The sequence below is a fragment of the Haematobia irritans genome, chromosome 2 (assembly GCF_050003625.1).
Source record: "Haematobia irritans isolate KBUSLIRL chromosome 2, ASM5000362v1, whole genome shotgun sequence".
Lineage (NCBI taxonomy): Eukaryota > Metazoa > Arthropoda > Insecta > Diptera > Muscidae > Haematobia > Haematobia irritans.
The window spans coordinates 12,319,017-12,336,326 of NC_134398.1; the positions used below are offsets into that span (position 1 = coordinate 12,319,017).

General features: G+C 25.3%; 2 protein-coding genes across 2 annotated transcripts in view; one reads left to right on the forward strand and one right to left on the reverse strand.

Moving 5' to 3' along the window:
* LOC142223481 (uncharacterized) overlaps positions 1-17,310 on the reverse strand; it is a 525,017-nt gene that overhangs the window by 239,356 nt on the left and 268,351 nt on the right. The window lies entirely within an intron of this gene.
* Positions 11,474-12,891, forward strand: LOC142223483 (heat shock protein 22). The gene has a single exon (XM_075293369.1). It carries the CDS (start codon positions 11,646-11,648, stop codon positions 12,258-12,260), a length of 615 nt encoding a protein of 204 aa, XP_075149484.1. The 5' UTR covers positions 11,474-11,645; the 3' UTR covers positions 12,261-12,891.

Sequence of the window (17,310 nt, forward strand, 5' to 3'; positions counted from 1 at the left end):
CTCGAAATTTTATTTTTATAGAAATTTTTATCAAAATTTTATTTATATAGAATATTTTGTAAAAATTTTATTTCTATAGGAAATTATGTCAAAACTTCTATCAACATTTTTTCTATAGAAAATTTTGTGAAAATTTTATATGTATAGAACATTTTGTTGATTTTTTTTTATAGAAAATTTTATCAATTCTTTTTTTATAGAATATTTGGCCAACATTTTATTTCTATAGAAAATTTTGTCAATATTTTATTTCTATAGAAAATTTTGTCAATATTCTATTTCCATACAAAAATTTTGTTAAAATTTTACTCCTAGAGAAAATTTTGTAGAAATTTTATTTCTAGAGAAAATTTTGTCGAAATGTTATTACAGGAGAAACTTTTATTAAACTTTTATTTCCATAGAAATGGTTGTCCAAATTTTTATTTTATTTCTATAGAAAATCTCTTCCAAATATAATTTCTATAGAACATTGTGGTAAAATTTTATTTCTATAAAAATTTGCGGAAAATTTTTATTTTTAAAGAAAATTTTGTCAAAATTTCTGTCAATATTTTTTCTATAGAAAATTTTGTGAAAATTTTATATTTATAGAAAATTTTGATGATTTTTTTTATAGAAAATTTTATAAATTCTTTTTTCTATAGAATATTTGGTCAAAATTTTATTTCTATAGAAAATTTTGTCAAAATTTTATTTCTATACAAAAATATCGACAATATTTTATTTCTATACAAAAATGATGTACAAATTTTACTCCTGGAGAAAATTTTGTGGAAATTTTATTCCTAGACAAAATTTTGTCTAAATTTTATTCAGGAGAAAATTTTATAAAACTTTAATTTCCATAGAAAATTTTGTTCAAATTTTTATTTTATTTCTATAGAATTTTTTTCAAATTTCTAGGGAACATTGTTTTAAAATTTGATTTCAATTCTAGAGAACATTGTTGTAGAATTTTATTTCAATAAAAATTTGCGGCAAAATTTTATTTTTAAAGAAAATTTTATTTTTAAAGAAAATTTTGTCGAAATTTTATTCCTAGAGAAATTTTATTGAAATTTTATTTCTATAGAAAATTGTGTCACACATTTTTTCTATAGGAAATTTTGTCAAAATTTTATTTCTATACAAAAATATTGCCAATATTTTATTTCTATACCAAAACTTTGTTAAAAATTTACTCCCAGAGAAAACTTTGTGGAAATTTTATTCCTAGAGAAAATTTTGTCGAAATTTTATATCAGGAGAAACATTTATTAAACTTTTATTTCCATCGAAAATTTTGTCGAAATTTTATATCAGGAGAAACATTTATTAAACTTTTATTTCCATCGAAAATTTTGTCCAAATTTTTATTTTATTTCTATAGAAAATTTTTTCCAAATATTATTTTTATTGAAAAAACTTTATTTCTATGGAAAATTTTTTTAAAATTTGTGGTAAAATTTTTGTAGAAATGTTATTCCTAGACGAAATTTGGTGGAAATTTTATTCCTATAGAATATTTTGTAGAACTTTTTTTCTTAGAAAAAATTTTATTGAAATTTTATTTCTATAGAAAATGTTGTCACACATTTTTTCCTATAGGAAATTTTTGTCAAAATTTTATTTCTATAGAAAATTTTGTCGAAATTTTCTTCCTAGAGAAAATTCTGTCATAATTTTATATTCGAAGTTGTAGAAAATTGTTTAAAATTGTAGTTGTATCGGAAATTCTCTTATATTCTTATAGAAAATTTTGTCAAAATTTTATTCCTAGAGAATATTTTATTGAACTTTCATTTCTAATTATGTCAAAATTTAATTTGTATAGGAAATTTTGTTTTAATAGAAAATTTCATCAAAATTTTATTTGTTTAGAAAATATTGTCGATTTTGTATTTATAGAAAATTTTGTTGAAATTTTATTTTTATAGAAAATTTTGTCAAAATTTTATTTCTATAGAAAATTTTGTCAAAATTTCATTTCTATAGAAAATTTTGTCAAATTTTATTTCTATAGAAAATTTTGTCAAAATTTATTATTTCTATAGGAAATTTAGTAAAAAATTTTGTCAACTTTTGATTTCTATAGGAAATTTTTTTCAAAATTTTATTTTTATGGAAAGTTTTGTCAAAACTTTATTTCTGTAGAACATTTTTACAAAATGTTATTTTTAATTTTGTAGAAATATTATTTCTATAGAAAATTTTGTAAAAATTTTATTTCTATTGGAAATTTTGTAAACATTTTGTTTCAATAGAAAATTTTTGTGGAAATTTTATTCCTAGAGAAAATTTTATTTATCAAATTTATCAAAATTTTATTTCTTTAGAAAATATTGTCGATTTTATTTTTATATAAAAAATTTTTTCGAAATTTTATTTTTATAGAAAATTTTGTCGAAATTTTATTTCTATAGAAATTTTTTTCAAAATTTTATTTCTATCGAAAATTTTGTCAAAACTTTATGTCTGTGGAATTTTTTTTCAAAATTTTATTTTTATTGAAAATTTTGTCAAAACTTTATTTCTATGGAATTTTTTTTCAAATTTTTTTTTTTAATTTTGTAGAAATATTATTTCTATAGAAAATTTCATTTCTAAAGGAAATTTTGTAGCAATTTTATTTTAATAGAAAATTTTTGTCGAAATTTTATCCCTATAGAAAATTTTATCAAATTTTTATTTCGTTAGAAAGATTTGTCAAAATTTTATTTATACAGAAAATTTTGTCAAACTTTTATTTTTATGGAAAATTTTGTTGAAAATATATTTTTATGGAAAATTTTGTCGAAATTTTATTTCTATAGAAAATGGTTTTCAAAATTTTATTTCTATAGATTTTTTTTTTAAATTTTATTTCTATAGAAAATTTTGTCAAAACTTTATGTCTATGAAAATTTTTTTTCAAAATTTTATTTCTATGAAAATTTTTTTCAAAATTTTATTGAAAATTTTGTCAAAACTTAGTTTGTATGGAAATTTTTTTTAAAATTTTGTTTTTAATTTTGTATAAATATTATTTCTATAGAAAATTTTATCAAAATTTTATTTCTATAGGGAATTTTTTAACAATTTTATTTTAATAGAAAATTTTTGTCGAAATTTAATCCCAAAAAAAATTTTATCAAATTTTTATTTCGTTAGAAAAATTTGTCAAAATGTTATTTCTATAGAAAATTTTGTCAAAATTTTATTTTTGTGGAAACATTTTGTTGAAAATTTATTTTTATGGAAAATTTTGTTGAAAATTTAATTTTATAGAAAATTTTGTCAAAATTTTATTCCTAGAGAAAATTTTATCAAAATTTTACTTCTATAGAAATGTTCACCAAAATTTTGTTTCTTTAGAAAATTTTGTCAAAATTTTATTTATATAGAAAATTTTATTTCCATACAAAATATTATCAAAATGTCTATAGAAAATTTTGTAAAAATTGTATTTCTATAGAAAATTTTGTCAAAATTTTATTTTTATAGAAAATTTTGTCAGAATTTTATTTGCATAGTTAATTTTGTCAAAATTTTATTTCTATAGAAAATTTGGTCAACATTTTATTTCTATAGAAAATTTGGTCAAAATTTTATTTCTATAGAGAATTTTGTCAAACTTTTTTTTTAGAAAATTTTGTAAAAATATGATATACAAATTTTTATTTTTACATAAAAATTTATTTCTATAGAAAATTTTTCAAAATTGTATTTTAGAGAAAATTTAATTTCTATTACAAATTTGTGAAGTACATCTTAGTTGGAAGGAATATTTTGCAAAATCTTCCAAAACTTTAAGAGTTCTACTAATTTACCAAACAATGAAAAATCTACCATTTTTGGTAGAATTCTACCAACTGTTTCAACCGTTATAGTAGCTGGTACGATATAAATCATACGCACTAATGAACCAAAAACCAAATATTATTATTCATACGTACCCGTGGCTTCGACAAGTCTCTAATAATATTATTCATACGCAATATAGCACATAATTTATATCTAATATTCCTAGTTCCACATGTTTGATAATACAAAACAAACTATAATATGGATAAATTGAAAAAAGAATATAACGAAAAAATTTGCTATTTTGATTGTTTTATGAAAAAATCTGAAGAATACACCTCAGACCATAAACGGAATTTCTATATTTTATAGAGTTACTTTAAAAAATGTTCCTGTATTTTTCGTAAAGTCGTATTCGAAAATATTAAATATTAAAATTTTTTTATTAAAAAATATTTCATAAAACATTTCTTCTGTTGTGCTATTCATATTTCTCTTTTTCTTTCCCTATGGCCCCAAATGCGTTTCACAAAAATGCATCCTTGTAACAAATTAGAATTGCACGTTACCTCTATTAATATTTAATGATGATGGAGCTGGGCATAGTGTCCCAGAAACACAGTGATATGGATTGGATGGTGCCAGTTCACCAAAAAAAAAGAACGAAAAAACGAAAAACAAGGAATATCTAAGGCTCCAAAACGAAGGTAATGCATTCATTTTACCTTCGCACAAAGGACACACAATATGTATGTTATCCTGAATCCTTTCCAACAACAGCAACAAATAAGAGAAAAGGGAAAACAGAAACTTTTTATATAGAAATGTACTGAAAACATGCTGACACTATGTTGTCAGTCAACATCAGAGTTAGCGGCAGCAGCAGCAACAGTGTTAGTGGCATAAGGTCACGAATTTCATTAGTTTCATAGTTCTTCCTGTTATCCTTCTTCATGTCTCATTCTTTAAAACAGTCATCTATCCTTATACCTTTGACGTTCAACGTCGTTTCCCGTAATGTTACGGAATACAATGCGATATAAAACGGATACATTTAGAATTGTGAACAAAAAATACAAAACAAACAAAAATATAATAATAGTCGTAATAAAGGCTAGCTCTAGTAGCTGTACGTACTATCCAACTGCCAAAGGAGTAATAATCATAAGAATAATAATAATGACGATGACGATGGTGGTGGTGATGGTGATAATTCCAAACTATGGCCAAAGCCATAGAAAAACTACTTAGTAAATATTATACGAGTTTATACCAGATTGTCTGAGTAAGAGACATTTACAAATCGTATAAGTAGTAGTACAGTCCCCCGTCACCCAGATCCCATTCAACTTTGCACCATTCCCCAAATGATGGTTGGCCCCATTTTTAAGCTTGTTATGCTTTTCTGTCTATACCAGCAGAAATGATGTGAAAATCCACCATACAACTAAACACAATCCAAGCACGTGTATCGCATATCGCAATATTCATGGGAGCTTTCTTTACATTCGTGTTCACCATCTTCCCCCTCCTTTGTAGAGAATTTGAGCTGGCTAACTAGTATCAACAATTCAACATCTAGTAGTTAAAAGGTTATGCTTTCACTGGTACTTGTTGGTATTTGAAAAATTATTGATCAAACATTGAATGGGTAAAGCAGTTTAATGTGTGCCTTCCGCTAAAGACAGAGACTCGAAAAAAGATTGCCAAGTTTGTAGAGTAATATTGAAAAAAGGGACAAAAACTAAAACATTTTTGGATTATTATATATAATTTATTAAGTCTTTTATAAAATGCTACAAAAATTATTAAAATCAGTTGAATAGATTAAAAGTTATGGTCAATTTAAATGAATTTAAGCCTAATTAATAGTAATCATACGCATCCAGGTACCAGTTTTAGTTTAAAGTATTTTAGACACTCCTCCAAGGATAGGGCGTCCTCGAATTTTATTTTTAACTCATTAAGAATCTAGTACTAAAACCCATAAGATGTATAAAATTCAAACAGTGGTCAAATTCATAGCCGGCCTTGTGGTGTCCGTCCTAAATATATAAATAAAATTTTAACAAAAATTTCTAAAGGAATAAAATTTTGTTAAAAATTTCTATAAAAAATAAAATTTTGAGAAAATTTTCTATAGAAATGAAATTTTGACAAAATTTTCTATAAAAATAAAATTTAGACAAAAATGTCTATAAAAATAAAATTTTGACAAAATTTTTATAAAACTAAAATTTTGACAAAATTTTCTATAAAACTAAAATGTTTACAAAATTATACATAAAAATTTGCAAAATGTTGACAAAATTATACATAAAATTTTGCAAAATTTTATATAAAAATAAAATTTTGACAAAATTTTCTATAGAAATAAGATTTTGACAAAATTTTCTATAGAAATAAGATTTTGACAAAATTTTCTATAGAAATAAGATTTTGACAAAATTTTCTATAGAAATAACATTTTACAAAATTTTCTATAGAAATAAAATTTAAACAAAACTTTCTATAAAATTTTTGACAAAATTTTCTATAGAAATAATATTTTGATATCATTTTCTGTAGAAATAAAATTTTTACAAAATTTTCTATGGAAATAAAAATTTCAGAAAATTTTCTATAAAAATAAAATTTTGACAAAATTTTCTATAAAAGTAAAATTTTCTACAATAAAATTTTTTCTAAAATAAAATTCTGACTTAATTTTCAATCGAAATAAAATTTTGACAAAATTTTTTATAGACATAATAAAAAAAAATAAAATTCGGTTGCTTACTCGATTCGTCCGCTTACGCGATTCGTTCGCTTACGCAGTTCGGCTACTTACACGGTTCGTCCAATTACGCGATTCGTTCGCATCATTCAAGTGCTAGTATTACCGAATCCTTTTCCCAGTCCCTCTTCTCGTTACAGAAACCGACACGAAAATTTTCTATAAAACTAAAATGTTTACAAAATTATACATAAAATTTTGCAAAATGTTGACAAAATTATACATAAAATTTTGCAAAATTTTATATAAAAATAAAATTTTGACAACATTTTCTATAGAAATGAGATTTTGACAAAATTTTCTATAGAAATAAGATTTTGACAAAATTTTCTATAGAAATAACATTTTACAAAATTTTTTATAGAAATAAAATTTAAACAAAACTTTCTATAAAAATTTTGACAAAATTTTCTATAGAAATAATATTTTGATATCATTTTCTGTAGAAATTAAATTTTTACAAAATTTTCTATAGAAATAAAATGTTTACAAAATTTTCTATAGAAATAAAAATTTTAGAAAAATTTTTTATAAAATAAAATTTTGACAAAATTTGCTATAAAAGTAAAATTTTCTACAATAAATTTTTTTCTAAAATAAAATTTTGACTTAATTTTCAATCGAAATAAAATTTTGACAAAATTTTTTTATAGAAATAATAAAAAAAAATAAAATTCGGCTGCTTACGCGATTCGTTCGCATCATTCAGGTGCTAGTATTGCCGAATCCTTTTCCCAGTCCCTCTTCTCGTTACAGAAACCGACACGAACACTATCGGCTCGACACCATCGTCATCCTCGTATACGAGCACCGTCGGTCCGACACAATCGTCATCTCCGCACACGAACACCATCGGCCCGACACCAACGTCATCATCATATACGAACACCACCGGCCCGATACCATCGTCATACCCGCGCACGAACGCCATCGGCCCGACATCATCGCTACATCCGTACACGAGCATCGCCGGCCGACACCACAACTCCATACCGTCTTCCCATCGTCACCAGTCAACGCCACACCGTTCTCCCGACACCACTACCACTGCACTGCTTCATCTCTGACAGTGCTCATTCATCGAAACCAGGCGACAACGCACCATTCGCCGTCATCACCAATTAACATCACCTCGTCGTATCACCGACACCGATCCACCATCGTCACCAGCCAACCCACCGACACCGATTCATCTTCATCAACACCGCCCATTCATCGTCGTCACCAGCTAGCTTCGCACCGTTTCAACATCGTCACAAATCAGCGAGGTCCGAAGCCTCACCAGTCGTCGCCGCCCCTTCAGCCCCCTCATTACCTTTACCCACAATTGTATTGTATATAAATAAGAATTGTTGATAACAACCCACAAAGGAATAAAAGTAGTGTGTTATTATTTAAGGTTTGAGGATCCTTAAAAGGTAATCCTGGACGGCCACTGGCCTACCTCAGCCCACGAAGAAAACTACGTTACAAAATGGCGCCCGAGCAGGCCCAGTTCGGAAAATTTAACAAAATTTTCTATAGAAGTTTTGACAACATTTTCTGTAAAAATAAAATTTTGACAAAATTTTCTATAAATATAAAATATTGACAAAATTGTCTGCAAAAATAAAATTTTGACAAAATTTTCTCTAAAAATAAAATTTTGACAAAATTTTCTCTAAAAATAAAATTTTGACAAAATTTTCTGTAAAAATAAAATGTTGATAAAATTTTCTATAAAAATAAAATTTCCACAAATTTTTCTATAAATATAAAATTTTGACAAAATTTTCTATAAAAATAAAATTTTGTTAAAGTTTTCTATAGAAATAAAATTTTCACAATTTTTTCTATAGAAATAAAATTTTGAGAAAATTTTCTATAAAAATTAAATTTTTAAATAAAATTTTTATAAAAATAAATTTAAAAAAATCTATAGAAATAAAATTTTTGACAAAATTTTCTATAGAAATGAAATTTCGACACAATTTTCTATAGAAATAAAATCGTGTCAAAATTTTCTATAGAACTAAAATTTTGAAAAAAAAATTCTAGAGATCCCAAATTATGGTAAAATTTTCTAGAAAACTACAATTTGGACAAAATTTTCTATAGAACTAAAATTTGGACAAAATATTCTATAGAAATAAAATTTTAACAAAATTTTCTATAGAAATAATATTTTGATATTATTTTCTGTAGAAATGCAATTTGTACAAAATTTTCTCTAGAAATACAATTTTTACAAAATTTTCTATAGAAATAAAATGTTGAGAAAGTTTTCCATAAAAATAAAATTTTGACAAAATTTTCTATAAAAATAAAATTTGGCAAAATTTTCTATAAAAATAAAATTTCCACAAATTTTTCTATAAATATAAAATTTTGACAAAATTTTCTACAAAATAAAATTTTGTTAAAGGTTTTATAGAAATAAAATTTTCACATTTTTTTCTATAGAAATACAATTTTGACAAAATTTTCTATAAAAATTAAATTTAAAAAAAAAAATTCTATAAAAATAAATTTAAAAAAAAATTTAAAAAAAAATCTATAGAAATAAAATTTTTGACAAAATTTTCTATAGAAATGAAATTTCGACACAATTTTCTATAGAAATAAAATCGTGGCAAAATTTTCTATAGAACTAAAATTTTGACAAAAATTTCTAGAAATCCCAAATTATGGTAAAATTTTCTAGAGAACTAAAATTTGGACAAAATTTTCTATAGAACTAAAATTTGGACAAAATATTCTATAGAAATTAAATTTTAACAAAATTTTCTATAGAAATAAAATTTGGACAAAATATTCTATAGAAATAAAATTTTAACAAAATTTTCTATAGAAATAAAATTTGGACAAAATATTCTATAGAAATAAAATTTTAACAAAATTTTCTATAGAAATAATATTTTGATATTATTTTCTGTAGAAATCCAATTTGTACAAAATTTTCTCTAGAAATACAATTTTTACAAAATTTTCTATAGAAATAAAATGTTGAGAAAGTTTTCCATAAAAATAAAATTTTGACAAAATTTTCTATAAAAATAAAATTTGGCAAAATTTTCTATAAAAATAAAATTTCCACAAATTTTTCTATAAATATAAAATTTTGACAAAATTTTCTATAAAATAAAATTTTGTTAAAGGTTTTATAGAAATAAAATTTTCACATTTTTTTCTATAGAAATAAAATTTTGACAAAATTTTCTATAAAAATTAAATTTAAAAAAAAAAAATCTATAAAAATAAATTTAAAAAAAATTTAAAAAAAATCTATAGAAATACAATTTTTGACAAAATTTTCTATAGAAATGAAATTTCGACACAATTTTCTATAGAAATAAAATCGTGGCAAAATTTTCTATAGAACTAAAATTTTGACAAAAATTTCTAGAAATCCCAAATTATGGTAAAATTTTCTAGAGAACTAAAATTTGGACAAAATTTTCTATAGAACTAAAATTTGGACAAAAAATTCTATAGAAATAAAATTTTAACAAAATTTTCTATGGAAACAAAATTTTAAAAAATCTATAGAAATAAAATTTTGACAAAATTTTATATAGAAATAAAATTGACACAATTTTCTATAGAAATAAATTTGACCAGAGGCAAAAAATTGGTGTTGTCTCAGCGACGATTTAGCCTACCTTCGTCTGAACACCTCAAAGAGAAAATATATGTAAATTTGCAATATGAGAAAAGTTTAAAAGTTTTGTTTTAGTGTAATATTTATCTGAATCAGTTGGACCAGTTAGGCGATTTAGACGATTTAAGTGAAGTGTTCCCTTATTAATAGTAATTATACGCATTGGGTCCACAATTAATAATAGTCATACGCAGTGGGGCTCACTTTGTTTCCTCTAATTATTTTTAATGGCGCAAAGTGGCATTTTCCAAATGAAGTTGTAAATTTTACAAGAAATTGACCGAGAAAAAGGAAAACATTTCTTAATATGGCAAGAGCTTTAGGCGAGGGCTTTCGATTGGTGTAAAATTTATCTAAATCTATAATCCAGTCATAAAATATAAACGATTTAAATGAAGTATCTCCTAATTAATAATAATCATACGCAGGGAGGGCCTTTAATTATTAATAGTCATACGCAATAGGACCACTTACATTTTAGTTTTTTTTTTTAATTTCGAAATGTGGGCGAAGTATTTTTTAAATAAAATTGAATTTGACAATAACTTGATTGAGAAAATGAATTTGAATTTTAATACGGCAAGAGCTTAGGGTGAGGGTTTTCGATTGGTGTAAAATTGATCGAAATCTATTGATCCAGTCATAAAATATAAACGATTTAAATGAAGTATCTCCTAATTAATAATAACCATACGCAGTCAGGGCCCCTAATTAATAAATGTCATACGCAATGGTATCCCTTAATGAAAGTAATATTCTCAAAAAGATGGATAGACAGACAGACGGATTGTTACTGCCACACCGATTGAGGAAGAACTTCTTGGTATATCAGTAGGTCTAGGGATCAAATTTCTGATGTGCCTATTTATTTTGTCCCACCTACAAATTTCTTAGCATTTGGCAACCCATATTTGCTACTATCAACTTTTTTCCACCTATATTTCACTACTTGAAGAAATTTATGTTAGCAGAGTAACTGAAAAAACGAAAGCGATACCAACTGAATCCAAAGGAGACGACCCCAAACTATTCAATGGAGGATTAGAGTCGTCGCCTTTGTCTTTGATATATATTCGTGCAAACTTTGGTTGTCAAGGCTGCCATTGTTTTCATTTGCATTTGCACCACATCAATTTCCTACACCTTCGCTATGGCAGCCTTAGCTTTGCGGCAATTTCTAGCCCCCAAAAAAGGAAAGAAAATCTATTGGCCCCCTCCCAAACAAAAATATGATGAAAAAGTTTACCTACGTAGCTCTAGAGCAAAACAACAAATTAGTACGATCTAAACCGGAGCCGCGTGCGGAGACAACAATTTTTTTGGTTGCTGTACCAAAAAAGATTCGTTTGTCGAACGTTTACGTTGGCAAAACGAACGAACAAACGAACATTAGTAGAAGTTTAAGTGAACCTTTGTCAAGACGTGAAGGAGAGGAGTATTAGACCATCGAGGAGTGACAACAAAATGCATTGGGATTGGGATTGGTATCATGATCATCATTGGCATAGGCCTTGGGATCCGTTCTTCTATCGCAATAAATGTTCATCGGTAGTTGCGGCAACTACAACACGGTTTAGGTCACCTCTAATAAATTTCCCCTGGGATTGTCATCACTACGATTGTAGTTACACTCTACCGGAATGGTGTCATCATTCCTGTCTAACGGATCGTGTATATGTTGAGACTGGTGAGGAGGAGGACACCTGCGGCAAGGGCACCTATAAAGTGGTCATAGATGTGCATCACTTTAAGGCCGATGAGTTGAAGTTGAGGGTGAAAAATAATGACTTGCTCATTTTGGAGGGTCAGCATAAGGATGAGAGGGCTGCCAAGAGTCCGGCTTTGTGCATCACCAAGGCATTCAGCAGGACCTACAAATTACCCCGTAACTATGATGCTACACAGGCTAAGGCAACCCTATCGAAAGATGGAATACTCTCCATAATAGTACCGGCACCTCCGCCACTCGACGATGCTGTGAGAGATATTGAAATCATACAAACTCAGACATATTTTGGCTCCAAAGATCCAGCCATTGAAGAGACCAAGGACGATAAAAATGGAGAAACCAGCAAATGAAAATTACTGCAAATCCGAAAATTCCTTAAGCAACACTGCAAAAGCAGAAGTAAATTTTTACAGCAATTTCATAGCAAACTTAGAAATGCTCCATGGAAAAAATAGAAAAGTAGAAAAAATCCAAAATCTATTAGTATATGCACCATTTCGCTTTGAAACAAAACAAAAATAGCTAAGCAAATGCCATAGTTTCTATTAACCGATAAAATCAATAACTAAAACCTAAATAGTTTTATAAGAAATTGAAAAGTTTAAATGTTTAATTCAAATTCATCAGAACGTTCTGTGTAGTTAATGAAGTAGATGAGAATTCATTCTAAGATCTTTTGAAAATATTCCACCAAAAAAAAACATTTCATCCCCATCAAAATTATTCTAGATATAAGAAATAATAAAAGTAAGCAAAACCAAAACTAAGTTATAAATAATCAAGTTTTACAGAGCGAAATTATTATTCAAATGTTTGTTTTATGTTTCAAAAATTTTATTTAAGAAAAATATAAAATTTTATTTAAAGCACCACAAAATATTTGTTAATGTATTTTTAAAAGAAAGGTGAACGTATTTCGAAAGATATATGTGCAAAGTGTTTTCCAAATAAAATTGTGGATTTGACAAGAAATTGTTTGAGAAAATGATTTAAAAATTGTTTACTATGACAAAAGACGAGGGTTAGGGCTTTCGATTGATATAAAATTTTCATTCACTCAAAAGATATAGATGATTGAAATGAAGAACCTCCTAATTAATAACAATCATACGAAGTGGGGGTCGAAAATTAATAATAGTCATACGCAATGGGGTCACGGTTGCCACTCGTGCAAAAAATAATCTACCAAAATTTGAAGAAAATTCAAATAAATATCTACCACATTAAACAAATCTACGAAATTTTTATTAAAATTGGATTTTCTGGAAATTTTTGATCAAATTTTAATTCTCTAGGGGATTCTACCAAAATTTTTGATCCCTAGAAAATTTAGCCAAAATTTTATTTCTATGGAAAATTTAACCAATAGTTGAGATTTCTATAGAAAATTTTGTCAAAATTTTATTTCTATAGAAAATTTTGTCGAAAATATAGAATATTTTTATCAAATTCTATTTCTATAGAAAATTTTTTCAAAATTTTGTGTCTATAGAAAATTTTGTCAAAATTTTATTTCTATAAAAAATTTTGTCAAAATTTTCTTTCTATAGAAGATTTTATCAATTTTGCCAAAATATTATTTCTATAGAAAATTTTTTCAAAATGTTATTTCTGTAGACAATTTTGTCAAAATTTTATTTTTGTAGAAAATTTTGTCAAAATTTTATTTCTATAGAAAATTTTGTTAATATTTTATTTTTATAGAAAATTTTGTCAAAAGTTTATTTTAATTGAAAATTGTCTGAAAATTTCTTTTTTTTCTACCGAGAATTTTACCAAACTTTTATTTATATAGAAAATTTTGTCAACATTTTATTTCTATAGAAAATTTTGTCAAAATGTCATTTCTTTAGAAAATTTTGTCAAAATTTTATTTCTATAGACAATTTTGTCAAAATTTTATTTCTATAGACAATTTTGCCAAAATATTATTTCTATAGAAAATTTTTTAAAAATTTTATTTCTGTAGACAATTTTGCCAAAATTTTATTTTTATGGAAAATTCTGTCAAAATTTTATTTCTATAGAAAATTTTGTAAAATTTTTATCTCTATAGAAAATTTTGTCAAAATTTTATTTCTATAGAAATTATTGTTAAAATCTTATTTCTATAGAAAATCTTGTCAAATTTTTTTTTCTACAGAAAATCTTGTCAAAAAAATTGTTGTATAGAAATTGTTTATCAAAATTATATAGAAAGTGTAGAACATTTTTGCAAAAACTTTATTTCTTTAGAAAATTTTGTCAAAATTTTATTTCCATCGAAAATTTTGTCAAAATTTTATTTCTATAGACAATTTTGCCAAAATAAGTTTATTTTTATTGAAAATTTTCTGAAAAATTCTTTTTTTCTACAGAGAATTTTACTAAACTTTTATTTCTATAGAAAATTTTGTCAAAATTTTATTTCCATAGAAAATTTTGTCAAAATTTTATTTCTATAGACAATTTTGCCAAAATATTATTTTTATAAAAATTTTTTTCAAAATTCTTTTTCTGTAGAAAATATTGCCAAAATTTTATTTTTATAGAACATTTTGTCAAAACTTTTTTTTGGTTCAAAAAAAGTCGAAAAATTATTTCTATAGAAAAGTTTTTCAAAATTTTATCTCTATAGAAAATTTTGTCAACATTTTATTTCTATAGAAATTTTTGTTATATTCTCCACCATAGGATGGGGGTATATTAGCTTTTTCATTCCGTTGGAAACACTTAGAAATATTGCTCTAAGACCCCATAAAGTATATATATTCTGTGTCGTGGTAAATTCTGAATCGATCTTAGCATGTCTGGAAAATTTGGAACCAAATTTTATTTCTCTAGAAAATTTACCAACATTTTAGATCCCTAGAAAATTTTGCCAAAATTGTAGTTTTATGGAATATTTTTCCAAAAATGTATTTCTATAGAAAATTTTGTCAAAATTTTATTTCTATAGAAAATTTGTATCAAAATTCTATATAAAATATAGAACATTTTTATCAAAATTCTATTTCTATAGAAAATTTAGTCAACATTTTATTTCTATAGAAAATTTTGTCAAAAATTTTATTTCTATAGAAAATTTCGTCAAAATTTTATTTTTAAAGAAAAGTTTGTCAACATTTTATTTCTATAGAAAATCTTGTAAACATTTTATTTCTATAAACAATTTTGCCAAAATTTTATTTTTTATAGACAATTTTGCCAAAATTTTATTTCTATAGACAATTTTGCAAAAAATTTTATTGCTATAGAAAATTATTTCAAAATATTTTTTCTCTGGACAATTTTGCCAAAATTTTATTTTTAAAGAAAATTTCGTCAAAATTTTATTTCTACAGAAATTTTGTCTAAATTTTATTTCTATAGAAAATCTTGTCAAAATTTTATTTATATAGAAATTTTTGTTAAAATTTTATATCTATAGAAATTTTTGTTATATTTTCCACCATAGGATGGGGGTATATTAACTTTTTCATTCCGTTTGAAATACATAAAAATATTGCTCTAAGGCCCCATAAAGTGTATATATTCTGGGTCGTGGTAAATTCTGAATCGATCTTAGCATGTCCGTCCGTCCATCTGTTGAAATCACGCTTACTTCCGAAGGAAACAAGCCCCCATATAAACCGACCCGTCGATTTGGCTTGCGGAGCCTCTGGGAGGAGCAAAATTCATTCGATCCGGTTGAAATTTGGTACGTGATGTTAGTATATGGTCTCTAACAACCTTGCAAAAATTGGTTTATAATTATATATAGCCCCCATATAAACCGATCGCCAGATTTGACCTCCGGAGCATCTTGGAGGAGCAAAATTCATCCGATCCTGTTGAAATTTGGTTCGTGGCGTTTGTATATGGTCTCTAAGAGCTATGCAAAAATTGGACCATATCGGCTCATAAATATATATAGCCGTCATAGAAATCGATTCTTAGATTTGACCTCCGTAGCATCTTGGAGGAGCAAAATTCATCCGATCCGGTTGAAATTTGGAATGTGGAGTTAGTATATGGCCCCTAACAACCATGCCCAAATTTGTCCATATCGGTCTATAGTTATATATAGCCGATCCCCAATCATACACAAATTGGTCCATTCCGGTTCATAATCATAGTTGCCACTCGAGCCAAAAATAATCTACCAAACTTTTATTTCTATAGAAAATTTTGTCAAAATTTTATTTCTATAGAAAATTTTGTCAAAATATTATTTCTATAGAAAATTTTGTCAAATTTTTATTTCTATAAAAAATTTTGTCAAAATTGTATTTCTATAGAAAATTTTGTCAAAATTTTATTTCTATAGAAAATTTTGTCAAAATTTTATTTCTATAGAAAATTTTGTCAAAATTTTATTTCTATAGAAAATTTTGTCAAAATTTTATTTCTGCAGAAATTTTTACCAAAATTTTAATTCTATAGAAAATTTTGTCAAACTGAATTGTTTACGTATTTAATGGGCCTTTTTTAGTTTAATATATACCCCGTATCGGTTACCTGTATATACCTCTTTTTGTCTACTATATTCCACGTATGGACTAATTTACAATTTAGAAGACGGGGTAGAGAAGTTTCAATATACCTTGCCATCGGCAAGTGTTACCGCAACACAAGAAATTAGATTGTGGATGACAGTATTTAGTAGCTTCTACGCAATCCATGGTGTAAAAATTTGGAAAAATTTTGTTTGCATAAAAAATTGTGTCAAAATTTTATTTAGATACAAAGTATTGTAAAAAATTTTATTTCTATTGAAAATTTTGTCTAAATTTTATATATATAGACAAATTTGCCAAAATATTATTTCTATAGAAAATTTTTCAAAATTCTATTTCTGTAGAAAATTTTGCCAAAATTTTATTTCTATAGAAAATTTTGTCGAAATTTTATTTCTATAGAAAATTTTGTCAAAATGTTATTTCTATAGAAAATTTTAAATCAATAGAAAAATTTGTACAAAATTTTATTTCTATAGGAAAATGAAGATATAAAATTTTTTTGAAGTACCTTTGGTGGACGGGTTTCTACTCAAATTTGATTTAATCGCCTTAAACAGATTTTAGGTGAAACAAAGAAACTTTTAAAAATGGGAAAATCAAATTATTAAAGCCGACAATTTATGGTCAGAGCTACGATTATGCTTAGATTTATACAAACATCTAAAAATTAGCGAAGATTTTTCATTTAAACCCGTATATTGTAAACTAAGGAGTTTACAATATAAGCCACCGTGGTGCTATGGTTAGCATGTCTGCCTTGCATAAAAACGGTCGTGAGCTCAATTCCAGTTTCAACCGAATACTAAACAGTTTTGTCAGCGGAAATTTATCCCCTCTCAGCAATGCTGGGGACATTTTTTGTTTAATGTGGTTTCGCCGTAATGTGACATGCTCTTTGAACTCTTCTATAGGAAGTAGA